This window comes from Nakaseomyces glabratus, chromosome I (assembly GCF_010111755.1).
Source record: "Nakaseomyces glabratus chromosome I, complete sequence".
Taxonomy (NCBI): domain Eukaryota; kingdom Fungi; phylum Ascomycota; class Saccharomycetes; order Saccharomycetales; family Saccharomycetaceae; genus Nakaseomyces; species Nakaseomyces glabratus.
Window position 1 is genome coordinate 995,558 of NC_088959.1, and position 16,330 is coordinate 1,011,887.

General features: G+C 38.1%; 2 protein-coding genes across 2 annotated transcripts; both read left to right on the forward strand.

Moving 5' to 3' along the window:
* Window positions 1–8,088: 8,088 nt before the first annotated feature.
* On the forward strand, window positions 8,089–12,855 carry PWP3 (the record flags this gene model as incomplete). Its single annotated transcript, XM_002999518.2, has 1 exon — window positions 8,089–12,855. One exon carries the CDS (start codon window positions 8,089–8,091, stop codon window positions 12,853–12,855), a length of 4,767 nt encoding a protein of 1,588 aa, XP_002999564.2.
* A 2,994-nt stretch (window positions 12,856–15,849) lies between these two features.
* Window positions 15,850–16,059, forward strand: GVI51_I10043 (uncharacterized protein; the record flags this gene model as incomplete). The annotated part of the gene is made up of 1 exon (XM_065626629.1): window positions 15,850–16,059. The coding sequence occupies one exon, from the start codon at window positions 15,850–15,852 to the stop codon at window positions 16,057–16,059; it is 210 nt and encodes a 69-aa protein (XP_065482701.1).
* Between the last annotated feature and the right edge of the window lie 271 nt (window positions 16,060–16,330).

The following is a 16,330-nucleotide window of genomic DNA, read 5'->3' on the forward strand; positions in this document are numbered from 1 at the left end:
GTATGGGGAAGGAAATTAAATCGAACCCTGAAAGGAAAAACAAACAAGATTTTTTAAAGAAGATAGCTGTTGTATATATACTGTGAGATACTTTGTGCATTTTCCCAGCATTTTTTATTGTTATATAATGGAGATTACAAGAAAAATTTTCCGGTATCCATCCATGGATAGTTACCACATCAAAAATGACCCTCCTTGAACCAAAAACTAGTCGATGCATACGCTATTACTTCTCTGCAACATATTTTAAGAGATTTTCTTCACAAGAAAGCCAGTTAAGAAAATGTAATTCATTTAATTGATTCTAATTAAGAGTAGGGAGTGTGGAAATTTAAGGCTCTTCATGTAGCTGTACTTTCAGGGAAAAAAAAAAACAGAAGATGCGCATCTCAGGATAGAGATAATAGCAGAGGATCATCGAAAAGGATCGGAAGGAAACCACATTGCGAGTGTGCGCACATCTGTAATAATGACGTTTTCCATAATGTGTACGATGGCAAATGAATTACTAATTTACTTTTTTTGTGTGTGTGTGTGTTGTGGTGTAATACAGAAGGAAGGGATTGGGATCGGGATAACGGGTCCAGGCCCACCAACAATCTTCTCTATCCTTAATTAGAAAAGGGCCGGGCAATGGAGATTCCTCTTTGCCAAAACTCATTTAACAGTTTTCTGAACAATATTGTAAATTGCAGCATGTACGTTCGATTCTCTACATTTAGTCAAAATGCTTTTCCGATCCCTCAAAAACGTTGTAGGTGCATTTTGTAATAGGACAGTGCTACGATGCCCCTAGTAGTTATACAGAAGAGGGGTGGTTGGAAAAGAGTGCTACTAGATTTCTTATGCTCTGCCTGGGAGTCTAGTCTAATTGAAATTTACTCGAGACTTACACATGCACACTCACAGAGGCAACTGACTATGCAGCTTCCTAAGAAATATTCGTGGCACAGGGAATTTAGAATCCAGATGAAATGCTGAGGAACGGCTATTAGGCATAGTACCTGGACTTAACTGTCGACCAGCATTAAAGAGGGAAAAACTTTATTTCTGTGAAGGACCCCTACAATTGCAAGTCTGTAAACACTTGATGCTTTGTTGCGTTGTTACTTTTTTCTTATCTTGATTCTGGGACCTTCTATGCTCCTCGTAGAGGTATTTTCAAGATTCGGAGATAACTGACTAAATAACGAGTAATAAGTGGTCCCAGTGTTGTAGTGCGCTGTGTTCAGTGGAAACAGACACAAAGGGGCTTTTTCCGTTTCTCACGCGCGTTCTGATGATTTGCCTTGTTGATGGGTTCCCTTTTTTTTCTCTTTCTCCCTTTTTGGAGCAAGATGCGGATTTTCTTCTGTGCACCTTGGCGTAGAAGCCTGTGCAGAAGCCTGTGCAGAAGGGAGAGAGGCAGAGAGGGAAGCCGGGCCGGCAAGAATTGGGGGGGGTTGCCCACTCCATGAAGAAACACTCGGACGAAAGTCTCGGCTCTACTGGATGTGAGAGAGTGGTACAGAAAAAATCTACAAATCAGCTAAGAGGCTAAGAGGCTAAGAGGCTAAGAAGTTTAGCGTTGCACTGCCCGGGACGGCATGGTTCTGTTTGTGTTTGTTTTTTAGAAGTTGTCCGGCGATTTAGGACTAAGAAAACAAGTAAATCGCAGCTCCGTATCTATGAGTCCTCCAACACTTACTACTTCGGGAAACTATTCTGAGATGGCTGATCGGAAAGCAAGTCTCTCTAAGAAGGAAGCAGGGGAAGAGACCTATTCTACGAGAGTAAAATGCTAGTGGGAGTTTACCTTAACAAGAAAAGAGGGGCGAAAATGGGATGTAGTGGGCTTGTTTTCCATTTGGGTTTTAAGTCTTTTGCTCTTCTGTGTTACGTACTCTACATAACTGTTCCACAGCCCCATGGAAAACATGATTTTTTTTGGGATTTGCCGATATACCCCGAGGAGATGAAAATCCCATTTTCTAAACTGGTAAACAGGCATGAATTTTTGCTTAAGAGAGGAAAACGAAAGAAAAGAAAAAAAGAGAAAGAAATACATTGCTTGAACTAAACCTTGCAAGACTATTCACAAGAAATATGCCATGCGATCTGTATCCCCAAGACAAAAAGAAATAAACAAATAAAACTACTGCTTGTATTGGGGTTATGTTGATATTATCATCTCTTCAATGGTACTTCTTATTTTTTTTATTCTGGATTTGCTATTGATTTTAGTAAGTGGTATCTATTGTGGAGAGACTATCTGAACTATTTTTATGGGAACAAAAAGGAAAATGTATTTCTTATAGGTAGCATTCATACTATGTAATCATTCCATAATCCATTTACACCCTTACACGTCATAGATACATCCACATAGTTTCTCAAATATGTTCCTCATGTGAAACAACAGTATTTTGGACGATATATCGATACTTAGTACCATTGATAAAAATATAGGAGTTAGTCTCTTAAAATAGATTCACTATATAGACTAAAAGTGCCTCTAATGATCTACATTGAACCAATAAAAACAAGGATGATGTATAGTATATGTAGGTCTTCGAGCTCATTAATGCCTTGACCCATTTATTTAATTTCTAATTAACTAGCATATACACTATTATCATCACATTCTTTATTTTTAGAAGCATGTTGAAAAATAATTTGTGGAATCTTCTTCTAGAGAGTAATCTCTCTGGACTTTTCTTGACCCAATATGTATTTGACCTTAACCTACATGGGTGTATCAGTTCATTTCTGTGCCACAATAAAGCATTCTAACACAGCATTCACGGTTTGAGGACCGATGATGTAATAAACCACACTTGATACATTTATCTCGAGAAGAGATGAGCTTTGCCCTACCAAACCAATGCAGTCTTAATTACAACACCAGGTCAGGAAATCCAGTTTCTAAGCCCCAACAACACAGTGGTATTTTTATATATTAATACTTATCTGTTCTGGAATGGTAAGTTAGGTGAATGATTTTCCATGTGCCTATTGTTGTATTATTTATTTACTGGGATAAATAGTAAAAGAGCTAATCACGTATGAGTGTGAATCTTTTCTTTAGAGAGAGAGAATGACGCTCTTCGTTTCATTTTAAACTGAAGTTGATAGTGTTGTAACGTTATTTCTAATTCACAAAGTTTTGAAATTTAATGTGGGTATCCAAATAAATTTGAGACGATTGGTATCTGATCTTGGAATTCTTAAATCTTTGTCTAAATATTAGCTACTTCAATTAGTATAATTTTTATACTATGCTGCTCACTTCTAGGAAGGGCAATATTCGGGTAGTGAAAATACATATCAGTTGCTAATCCATCATGGACGGTTGTTATATGACTTTCTCTTAAAAAGGTGGTATTTCACATAGAAGGTGTGCCCTTGGTCAAGCAAACATAGCCATGCTATTCTCTTGTGCAAATCAAAAATAACCATTAGGTTTTAGTGATATCAATTATGATACTTACAAGGGGCAAAAATTATATCTATTTGGAGAGCAGATAAGTCTTGGAATGTAATGGCTTCATCTCCTGTCTATCTCATATTTCTTATGAGTAATCTACATTTGAGGTAACGATCTAGATAGCAAAATGAGAAAACTCGTTAAGTACAATCATCCTAACAATATTCAAGACAATATTCACTTATCATTTTCAACAATTTGTTGAATTATCATCCTCAGAATATGTGAAGTTTAATGTTTTGTTCTTTCAATCTGACTTTCACATCCCAAACTTGAATTATAAACACTGCAACATCCTACTGATATAAAGTGTGCCGTACAATTGGTCATATTCACGTGATCCCAACAGCATATGCGTTAGCATTTTGCTATGTTACCCGCAAAGTAGTGAGACCAATGTGATACAGTTCGGGATAGCGATTCTATTATAAGTGATATGTGAAATGGTAAAATTTAACATTGTCAATTATTCAATCTACGATTGTGCTTTGAAAAAGATATGTTTCAATTCGTTAACAAACCTTTCTTTGTTCGTAAAAGATAGAAGGTACTTTGCGTCGATAGACCATTTTATTGTAGAACTCACGCATCAAATGAGAGCGCAACATTTGTTTTAAAATTGAAAACAATTGAACATTTTTGAACATTTGAAAAGTAAGAACTGTAATATTATACCCAATTTTGAACATCCTTTTGCAATTTTTTCCCTACACTTGATATTTGCCCTGCAATGCAAGACTCAATTTCAGCATAGTCTGGCATTTTACTCGTCATGGATGTAACAAGTTATGACTTCAATATAGAAATTGCGACATCCATAGAATAATAATAAAACATTACATATGATAAAAATTTGAAAATTTGGTTTCATAGGTCCACTCAATTTTCAGAAAGCAGGTAGCTGTGCAGATAGTGATTGACTATTTCAAATGACGTTAACTCTCTTATGTGATCTGAATAGTATTGACCAAATGTATGAGCACATATTATAAAGACTTTAGTCAAATTTAAAAAGCATCAATAACATTAGCTATACCCTTTGCCAATGCATGAAATAAAGGAGTTATTGAGCAGGGTAAGCTTCTGATCCTTCTATACAATGATTTAGCTAAAAATTACAAAGCTGAAAAACTAGTTTTTTATAGTTATTTTAATGAAACATCTACGCGATATCTACAAATAGCGCTAAATACAGAAAACTATTGCGAGGCATTTCCAACTACATATTAATTAAAAAATTTCCAGTGCCCAAAAAACAAATCTCAAAGTATTTTTGATTAGTCTCTCCGTATGTTTTAAACAATCGAATATCTATTAACCAATACGTAGCAACCCATTTATGCACTCTTCAGAGTGGTTAAGAATAACCGTCCCATTAGTTTATGTGCAGTACAGGCTTTTATGTAAGTAACATGCAAAACAAAAGTGCTATTAAGGTCTTTTTTGTAATTACTAAGGATCATTAACAAATATAGTAAAGCATTAATTAATGGTACGTTAGTCATGTAATGATACCAAAAGAAATGCTTACACAATTCTCAAGTACATTTTGTATGAGCAAGAACAATCAGAAGAGAGCGACTCTCATTCGCTAAAAATAGAAACTGCAGATGATATTGTACAGTCAGATTCCCAATGAAAACTACAATGGCACAGCAGTGAAGTAAGTACTTTTTCGCTAGGTTGCTCGGAGTTAATCTTCTGTCCGAACACTAATTCTCAGTTTCGTTCTTTAGTTTAGCAGTGGCTTTTCCCAGCTACATATATTTCATACCTATTAGATACAACTTAGGTATATTCTCCGTGGCAGTAGGGAAGCAACATTACGACAGTAAGGGGGGTTTAGATCCAAGACTATAATTTTTTAAGCAACATCAAAAAGTTATTGAGCTGAGCTATTTTTATTCTTAGATTATACAACACTTGGAGCACTGACTTGCAATAAAGTCAGGCAGTACTTTAACTGTACGTCATCTCACCTTACAATTTATAGAATCTTTAGTGATCCTGTTTTACTTACTACCTCAACGTAAAACCTTATCAAAGCTCTGCTCACATAACTATTCCGGCAAAATGGAAACAAAAGCCAACCCACAATATTAGAGTCGAAAGAGTAAATTACTCCTCCTCCTCTGCCTCATCCCCGTTCTACAATCAAATCATAATGAATACCAACTAATTCAAACACGGGTGAAGACCAAAAAAAATACCGCATTATCTTGGAAGCATTCCTTAGCCCCCTTTTAACCACAAGCATTGCCAATATGTGCTTACAAAATTACTTTTTGAGGTTCACCCTTGTAATGCTCCTACTTCCACCCTTCCTCCGTCTACTGATAGTGAATGTGAGAATAGTGGCACATATTGCTCTTGGCAACAAACACTGTAAAAATGGACATACGACCCGTCCTTTACTGGTGCTGAAGGAGTATAGTGAGGGCAAAACCGAGAAACACTGATCTCAAAAGGATTCTCCCTTTTGGTGAGTAGTTCGCAAGTCATCTTAGAACTCAAAGTTTGTACATTTGATGAATATTCTATGAAAATCACGTAAGTCTTTTTGCATCTGTACAGACCTTTCTATGTTTTATTTGCAACACTTCCGTTCTCCCCCCACCCAATCCGCTCCCGAGGTAGATTCAGTTTAAGCTAGATTCCTCTGACTAACTGATTAGCTCAGGTTTTCCCTTCACCAACGCCAGCTTTTCTGTGCGCTATTCTTAGTCTCTTCCGTTTCAAGTTCCCGTTGAATATGAACTACGGCTTTTCGGGAATTTTGCAATTTTTTTTTTGTTTTGCCCTCCGGGGTTAGGGAGGGCATTATACCTATAAGAACTGCCGTGCGGAATTTGTTTATCCACTAATCCATTCTACACAATAACAAGTATTACCAAACTTTCCATGCTCGGGACTGGTGCGCATGTTTTGAGTACTATCTCTCCCCCTCTCATCTTTCACTTTTTAATTGAAATCTTCTTGAAAGGTCATCAGTTGTGCAACAGTTTGTCAGATTAATATGAAGCTCCGGGGATACTAACTTCCTAAACGTTTGCCAATCCTTTATGTTTAATCTCTCCTTACTCAAGAGTTAGCCATCGGGATGAAAATAAAAAATAATGAAAACAAGAAACTGATCCCCCCAGGAGTTTACACCAACTAAAATTTTGTTACTAAATGCGGAACTAACTCCCCCTAATAGAGGATCGGATTATCAAAAGGCCCAATAGTATTGAATGTATCGGTAGTACGTTTTATTATGTTAAGAAATCTATTTTTATTGTCTGAACCTGCCTCCCCCCTCCATCCCGGTAATGAAAATTAAAAAAAATCCTTGATAGAGCTGCCCCTTGAATCTGTCTGTGACGAATAATCTAATATGCTGTTCCAAGAAGACCTCTCTGCCGTCTCCGTTTCTACCAATGATGATACTAAGTGCTTACAAGTTAGTGTACACCACTACTGATTAAAAACCTAACAGTGATTTGAGATTCTTCTTCAACTCTGTTATGCAATATACTAAGAAAAGCTAGCCTCCTTGATTTGTCTTTGTGGTCCACTATCCTCCAAAAGTTCTTATTTACCAAAATGACCTGCTATTACATCAGAATCTCTACAAACTATTTGTGTGCGAGGATTTACTTCCACAAAGCAAAAGGAATGAACTGCCTTCTATCAACTCTACTGTATTTCAGGTATGTATGGAGCAAATCATAATCAAATAATGCCCACAGTGCCATCTGATGACATAGTCTAGAATTCATTATACCGTTTTTTTTCTAGATACTTGAAGAAAATTAAAGTAATGTGGAAAGAAGTAAACAACAATTATTCAACACCACAATGCACATACAAAAGTATATTGAGGAATTTTTTTTTTGTTTTAAAAAAATATTTATTATGAGCAACTAGGAAACCGTTTTTTGCCCCTTACGATCACCCTCTCTTTCATGATTCCCGGATATCAATATATTCTGCGCCAAGTAAATCCTTCACATCTACATATGCTTGTACACTTCCAAATTATAGGCGTTTGATTATAAAAAATAGAAGAGGGTTTCACTACAATTACTGCCATCGACAAGAGGACTTACGGTGCATACGCTACCAGATTTCGGAAATTATAGAAACAGAAAATTTTGAGGAAATCACTGTACAGCTTATCCAAGTTTTGAAAGTACAGGAGTTATAGGTATTTTTTATTCATAACTGTTTCTCAAAGTAACCGTTCTTTTGCCCACTTACAGTATAAGATAATTTATCATCAGCATCTTCACGTCGGATCTGAAATTGTTTCAATAGTTTCCAAAGTACTGCACATCTTCGGGAGTTATTTTTATCCTTGATAGAATTTCGAGTATATATAAAGTGGGTGTTCAGTTTTCTTTTCTAGAAATTACAAGTTATTTTTTTTCACTTTCAGAGGTTTGGATTAATATTATTATTATTGTTTTTTTTTTTGACATTTACTATTGCTTTTCAGTCGGTTGTACTTTATTGGTTTGAACTCTACATATTATCACTAACAAGATAACAAGCCAAAATCTAATTTCATTCAAGATTTTTTCATTATTTTCTGCTACACATTATAGTATTATATCTCATTTTGAAAGTATCCTCCAAATATGAGACAGACAACAATGCTTTGGTCATTGTTGGTATTTGTACTATCAATGATCAACTTGGGTTTGGCCAAGAATCCAGTTGATTTTACTACAGTCTGCCAGTTCCCTGACAATTTCAGCAAAAAACCTGGGTTTTTGGCAACAACTGCTCGGCTGGGTTTGTGGATTACTGGAAATAGCTACAAAGAGTTATTAAATTATCCAGGTACATTTACATTAACAACACAACAAGCAAGTACTACAACACCGAATATTCAGTTAAGAGGTACTGATCTATTCACAACCATTTACGGCTTAACAGTTTATCCATTATACCTGCTGGTAGAGCTTCAAGGATACTTTGTTCCAACCCAATCCGGTATGTATACCTTCAGTTTGACAGGTTCCGATGATGCTGCTATTATTTTTATTGGAAACCCATCAACTTTTCCATGCGACGCATTCAAGACGTGGCCACAAGCCACTGCCAATGATATCACGGTAACTGATTCAATCAACCCATCAAGAACACTTTACATGGTAAAGGGCGTCGCCTACCCACTTAGAATAGCATACTATAACGGCTTAGGTAACGGTGTTCTTAATGCTGCTTTCACAGATCCTAGCGGGACCAAACGTACCGACTGGAACGGTTACATTTGGCAGTATGATCAATGTTCTACCTGCACTTATAAGCCTCCACCAACTGTTACCACATCCATTACGTCAGGTTGGGTGTTGAGCACCACAACGACAGGTACTAGTTACAGTCCATTTACTGGTATTGATGGTGTAGAAAGTACATCTACCATTTACCAAGTGGTAGTACCCACTATAACACCATCTCTATCAATTCCGCCAATAACCACAGTTACAATACATAACCCTGAATACGTTGAAGAGGATGTCATTAGCTTCTTCAGTACTACAGATAGTGATGGTAAGCCAATTACGGGTAGCACCACGATAAATGCTACACGAGAAGATATTCTACCAGATCCACCACATACATCATTTGGACCTGCACCACCCCCAGTGACACATACAGTTGATCTTGGTAACGGAGTCACTGATTATGAAGTAGTTACGTATTGGACGACTACGAACGAGTTTGGTGGCATAATCACCACGAGTAGTACTGTTACATACAGTCCACCACCTGTGACGGTCACGGCTACTACTGCGCCAGACTATGTTGAGAGTGACTGGATCTCGTTCTTCATCACAGTTGATGAGAAGGGAGATATTGTGACTGGCAGCACGACCATCAATGCCACACGTGAATACATTGACGGTGAAGCTCCACACACATCATTTGGACCTGCACCACCTGTGGAGACTAAGACTGTTGACCTTGGCAATGAAGTGACTGAATATCTGGTGATAAGCTACTGGACGACTACGAACGAGTTTGGTGGTCTAATCACCACCAGCAAGGTTGACACCTACAGTCCGCCCCCTGTGACGGTCACGGCTACTACTGCGCCAGACTATGTTGAGAGTGACTGGATCTCGTTCTTCATCACAGTTGATGAGAAGGGAGATATTGTGACTGGCAGCACGACCATCAATGCCACACGTGAATACATTGACGGTGAAGCTCCACACACATCATTTGGACCTGCACCACCTGTGGAGACTAAGACTGTTGACCTTGGCAATGAAGTGACTGAATATCTGGTGATAAGCTACTGGACGACTACGAACGAGTTTGGTGGTCTAATCACCACCAGCAAGGTTGACACCTACAGTCCGCCCCCTGTGACAGTCACGGCTACTACTGCGCCAGACTATGTTGAGAGTGACTGGATCTCGTTCTTCATCACAGTTGATGAGAAGGGAGATATTGTGACTGGCAGCACGACCATCAATGCCACACGTGAATACATTGACGGTGAAGCTCCACACACATCATTTGGACCTGCACCACCTGTGGAGACTAAGACTGTTGACCTTGGCAATGAAGTGACTGAATATCTGGTGATAAGCTACTGGACGACTACGAACGAGTTTGGTGGTCTAATCACCACCAGCAAGGTTGACACCTACAGTCCGCCCCCTGTGACGGTCACGGCTACTACTGCGCCAGACTATGTTGAGAGTGACTGGATCTCGTTCTTCATCACAGTTGATGAGAAGGGAGATATTGTGACTGGCAGCACGACCATCAATGCCACACGTGAATACATTGACGGTGAAGCTCCACACACATCATTTGGACCTGCACCACCTGTGGAGACTAAGACTGTTGACCTTGGCAATGAAGTGACTGAATATCTGGTGATAAGCTACTGGACGACTACGAACGAGTTTGGTGGTCTAATCACCACCAGCAAGGTTGACACCTACAGTCCGCCCCCTGTGACGGTCACGGCTACTACTGCGCCAGACTATGTTGAGAGTGACTGGATCTCGTTCTTCATCACAGTTGATGAGAAGGGAGATATTGTGACTGGCAGCACGACCATCAATGCCACACGTGAATACATTGACGGTGAAGCTCCACACACATCATTTGGACCTGCACCACCCCCAGTGACACATACAGTTGATCTTGGTAACGGAGTCACTGATTATGAAGTAGTTACGTATTGGACGACTACGAACGAGTTTGGTGGCATAATCACCACGAGTAGTACTGTTACATACAGTCCACCACCTGTGACGGTCACGGCTACTACTGCGCCAGACTATGTTGAGAGTGACTGGATCTCGTTCTTCATCACAGTTGATGAGAAGGGAGATATTGTGACTGGCAGCACGACCATCAATGCCACACGTGAATACATTGACGGTGAAGCTCCACACACATCATTTGGACCTGCACCACCTGTGGAGACTAAGACTGTTGACCTTGGCAATGAAGTGACTGAATATCTGGTGATAAGCTACTGGACGACTACGAACGAGTTTGGTGGTCTAATCACCACCAGCAAGGTTGACACCTACAGTCCGCCCCCTGTGACAGTCACGGCTACTACTGCGCCAGACTATGTTGAGAGTGACTGGATCTCGTTCTTCATCACAGTTGATGAGAAGGGAGATATTGTGACTGGCAGCACGACCATCAATGCCACACGTGAATACATTGACGGTGAAGCTCCACACACATCATTTGGACCTGCACCACCTGTGGAGACTAAGACTGTTGACCTTGGCAATGAAGTGACTGAATATCTGGTGATAAGCTACTGGACGACTACGAACGAGTTTGGTGGTCTAATCACCACCAGCAAGGTTGACACCTACAGTCCGCCCCCTGTGACAGTCACGGCTACTACTGCGCCAGACTATGTTGAGAGTGACTGGATCTCGTTCTTCATCACAGTTGATGAGAAGGGAGATATTGTGACTGGCAGCACGACCATCAATGCCACACGTGAATACATTGACGGTGAAGCTCCACACACATCATTTGGACCTGCACCACCTGTGGAGACTAAGACTGTTGACCTTGGCAATGAAGTGACTGAATATCTGGTGATAAGCTACTGGACGACTACGAACGAGTTTGGTGGCATAATCACCACGAGTAGTACTGTTACATACAGTCCACCACCTGTGACGGTCACGGCTACTACTGCGCCAGACTATGTTGAGAGTGACTGGATCTCGTTCTTCATCACAGTTGATGAGAAGGGAGATATTGTGACTGGCAGCACGACCGTCAATGCCACACGTGAATACATTGATGCAGAAGCACAACACACATCATTTGGCTCTGCACCTCCAGTGGAGACGCACACAGTTGTTCTTGAGAACGATATGACGAACTATGAGGTTGTGTCATTCTGGACCACTACGAACGAGTTTGGCGGTGTGATCACCACGAGCAGCACCAGGACGTACAGTGCTCCACCTTTGACGGTGACGGCTACTACTGGTGAGGACTATGTTGAGAGCGACTGGATCTCGTTCTTCATCACTGTTGATGAGAAGGGAGAGATTATTACCAGCAGCACTCTGTTCAATGCTACTCGCGTTTATGTGGATAATAATCCTCCATTTATGACTCCTTCATTAAATGTGACAAGTTCAGTTGTATCTGCTTATAGTAACAGTTCAACACAACTATCCTTTAGTAACGGGTTACAGTCTAGTGGTGTGGTTAGTGTCACTTCTCAGACTAACGCATTCACATCGACAAAGACTGTAAGCGATATTTCGTATACAAAGGAAGCACCTACTCTGAACTCGAAGTCCGACGTTATAAAATCCTCATCATCAGGAGATATTTTGAATGTTTCAACTTTGGTTTCATCCAGTCATTCTTCAAAATTGCAATCAGCCTATACAGCTAAGGAATCACAAGTTACTGGATCTCATCAAAATAGTGTAATTTCTACATTAACTGGACCCTCTGGCACACCTATAAGTAGCCAATCTCATAGTATGGTTCTTAACACAATGTCAGATACACTAAGTTTGGCAGTTTCTACAGGTAGTTCTAACAGTGGTACGGTTCAAGTGGGCAAGAGTAATAATCCTTCTCTTGTAATGTCTACTACAGAGACAAAGATATCTGGATCGGTCGCTTCTCCTAACAGCATTTTACTTAACATATCAGATAAATCACAATCCCCCACCTCATCTAGTAAAAACGAGACAAATACATCAAAAGACAGTGCCAGAACATCTATATTAGGTGGGGCACCTAAAAAGTCGGGTTTGCCCCCCTCTTCAATAGAAGTGGGTGTTTCTTCAGTATTCCATGGAGGAAGCACCAATTTATGGAACCATGTTCCCATGGTATCGATAATAATCTCATTGTTATTGCATTTTATCTAAAATAGTGTTTCAACTACTTGGGAGGGCTTTTTTTATAAATTTGCTTATTTCCGTTTTTTTTTGGAAATCAACGGAAATAATAAAGACAATGATCATTTTCAGCTGTTTGTATCTTTTCTATAATCTATAAATCCACCAACACAATGACTTCTTATCATTTAAAGCATGGCTTAGGTAATCTTAATTATATTCTTCTATATCATGCCATATAGGATAGGAATTATTTAAAGTCTATATGCCATATACAGGGTGTCATGCAAAGTAACTTCACAAATGAATCATTCCGACTACATTAGAGTACTTTCTCAGAATCCAAAAAACAGCAAATACACAGCCACAAAGGCATCAATTTGGACAAACTAATTGCTTCTACTGAATGATTGCCCAGTCGAAAAATATTTCAGATATATGAATATACATAAATTTTGAGAAGCTTGAAATAAAGAGCTCAATATGGAGTTTAATATGATAATGAGAAGAAAATCATCACCCAAAATTATTTCTTATCTTTAACACGATTTTTGCAGGAAACCATTTATTTACACACACTAAACCTGCTGTATTGAAATTAAATATACTATTTATGCCAAAACTTATAAATTTGGTCCCTCAGGGTGGAAATATCTCAATAATTGAGAAATTCAAGAACAGAACTTCTAATATTATTTCCTGACATTCCCTAAACAAGCTCAATAACTCTACAGAGCAAATTGTTCATTGAGTGTCGTTCTTTTACTTTTTTTCATTACGTAATTTGCTAGTTTAGCAGGAAGATATTAATGTACTGCCAGTTTATTCAAAGTACAGCTTTAAATATATGGGCAACAGCACTTACGGCAAAACTTCAAAATGTCATCTTTTCATCCTGACGATAATAGCATATGTAGTGAGTTTGATATCAATGCTACATTATTAACCAGTAAAAAGGTGTAGAGTAATGGCGGAGGAGCTAGTAATCCCTCAATTATTGCAGGTTAGTATACAATCTGCAGTTTGTAAACTTAAAAAATGATGTATATAAAGTCAGTTATTAAATATTATTTTACATATTTTTGATATATAGTTGTAGCATTGTGATATATACAGTCATCTGCCTTCCTGCACAGCATGTAAAATGTTATCCACAACCGACCTCCAACAAGATCCAACAAGGAAGAACATAAACAAAAATACAACCCGAATATAAATAATAATTTCCAATTGTATGTTGAAAAGCGTTTCAATAGGAAACCATGATTTCTCCAGTAGAAATACCCTAAAATATTGTTCTATGAGTTCTTGTATTGCGATCACATACAGATCCCTATTGATTTCTTTTGCGTCAGTGGAATACCTTGCATATCGATTAATTAGATGTTCTGGATTTCAATAGGCTGTTAACATGTATACTAGCTAGAGCAGAGATTATTCTTTTGGTCAATGAAGAAATCTTGCAAATTTTCTTGCTGACTCAGTATGCATTTACAGACTTGACTATCTAAAGAGAGAATACTTATGCGACCATGTACATAATTTCAAAGTTTATGCAACTAAGTGATAAGTATTAAAATTGGTTACTAAAGTCTAAACGTCATTATAGTAAGTGAAAATGTCCAGCATAATAATTTTGCAATATGACCAGCCAACAATTTCAATACATGCACAGAAATTGAGTCATTGCATAGGACTAAATAATGTCAAGCTTTCCGTATTTACTCCTTTGTATTTTGAGCTGCTACAAGCAGTTTGGTTGAAGGATACATCAACTGATAAAAAACTTATGCTATTTTCGGTCGTTATTTGTTTCAGTCAAATGCTAATGTTCATTCAAATTTTACACATTGAAATTGAATCCCTCAACAATGTTCTTCCGATAAGAGGTCTCTCTTTCGTTGCTGGTTAGATGCAATAATATATCTAAAACTTGGACAAAACAACCAAAAGAATAGATGAGGGGGAAACCCTGAACAGCAAATCAAACATGTAAGGTAGTCTTCTAGACTGCTATATAATGACGGAGCAAGAGTACGATACGACGATCGAGACCTACATGTAGTAATTTCACTACATCAATATCAGTTCCAATCATCATTTCATCATGATGCAATAACAAAGAACAACGATAGAACCACACTATAAACGTGGTCTTTGAGTATATATATCTTCTATTGGGAGCGACTTGGAAGACATTCTAGTGTATCTATGCTCCATTTTCCCCAGGGCATAGCAGACGTTTCTAAAGTGGATATTTTAGATTTGACCGACCACTGGACTGAAGCTCAGCAAGTCAAAGTAAAAACCATGCCAATCTCCATGAAGTATATTGCACATCATTTTTCTGTTCTTCTACACACACTTGCTCGAGATATTAGATGGTGTTCAATTTATCTTTTATTTTTATTTTTATCTTTTATTTTTCTTTTTTGGACACTGCCAATTTAAAACAACAACCTTTATTAAATACTGATATTGATAAGCAGCAAAAAGAGACATTGTTTATAAAGATACATAACGAAATGTGCCAAGTACTTTTGTCTTTCTGCTGCTAAATCATCTTGTGCTCTTTTGAGAAAGGAACCTTCGAAAATTTAAACATTCCAATTTACATTTCAAGTTCAAATAGAGCTGCTCTTATCGTTAGTCTTTTTTTTTTTAAATTTTTTTAAAAAAATGACACTTTTCTTCTGCGTTCAATGACGAAATAAAGAATAGAAACCCTCTTGAAACAGCGAATATGTTAACCATATTACAAGTATATGGAGCTAGAAGACACAATTAAATCCGTCACTTATACAAGTAATGTTTCTAAACCCACTGAGTTTTACGGGCCATTTCTTTCATAGACAAAAAACCATCCTTAATACCATACCTTAGGAACCTGGGTGTATTGTCAATGATAAAATTATAAACGGGTGCTTTTCTTTTGTATGAAACTTATCATACCTGGTTCTCTAAAAAGCTTGAGCTCAGAAAATACCGATATACATGTCTTAATAACATCTTACTCTAAGAGACATGTCCTACTGGGATACCTTACAATCTATTCTTCGACAGGTAACTGAGAGTAGAAATTGTTTAGGTAATCACTTTATTTCCTTCAAACAGCATTTACAGCCCATCGACTCGAACATGATAAACTTACGGCCTGGCACTGCAAAGGCACAACAATTTCTCCAGATAATGTACACTAGTTTTTCTATCACAAAGTTTGATACTGCTAGCTAAATAAAACAAATGAAAAAAAAGAACATAGTGTACAATGAAAAGAAAAGTAGGCAAATGTGACATTAACTTTTCAAGAAACTTCCTTTGCTTGCTACCTCTCAACACTTTAAACCATAATAATATAGCAATAGCTGGCTGTATTACTCCGATTTGTGTGTGAGATATGCACAGATACGTCACAGGGACTCAAAATTTTTACAAAAAGATTAAAAATGATGGCCACTCTATTAGAAACATGCAAACAAGCAATGCGAATTCGATGAACAGAGTT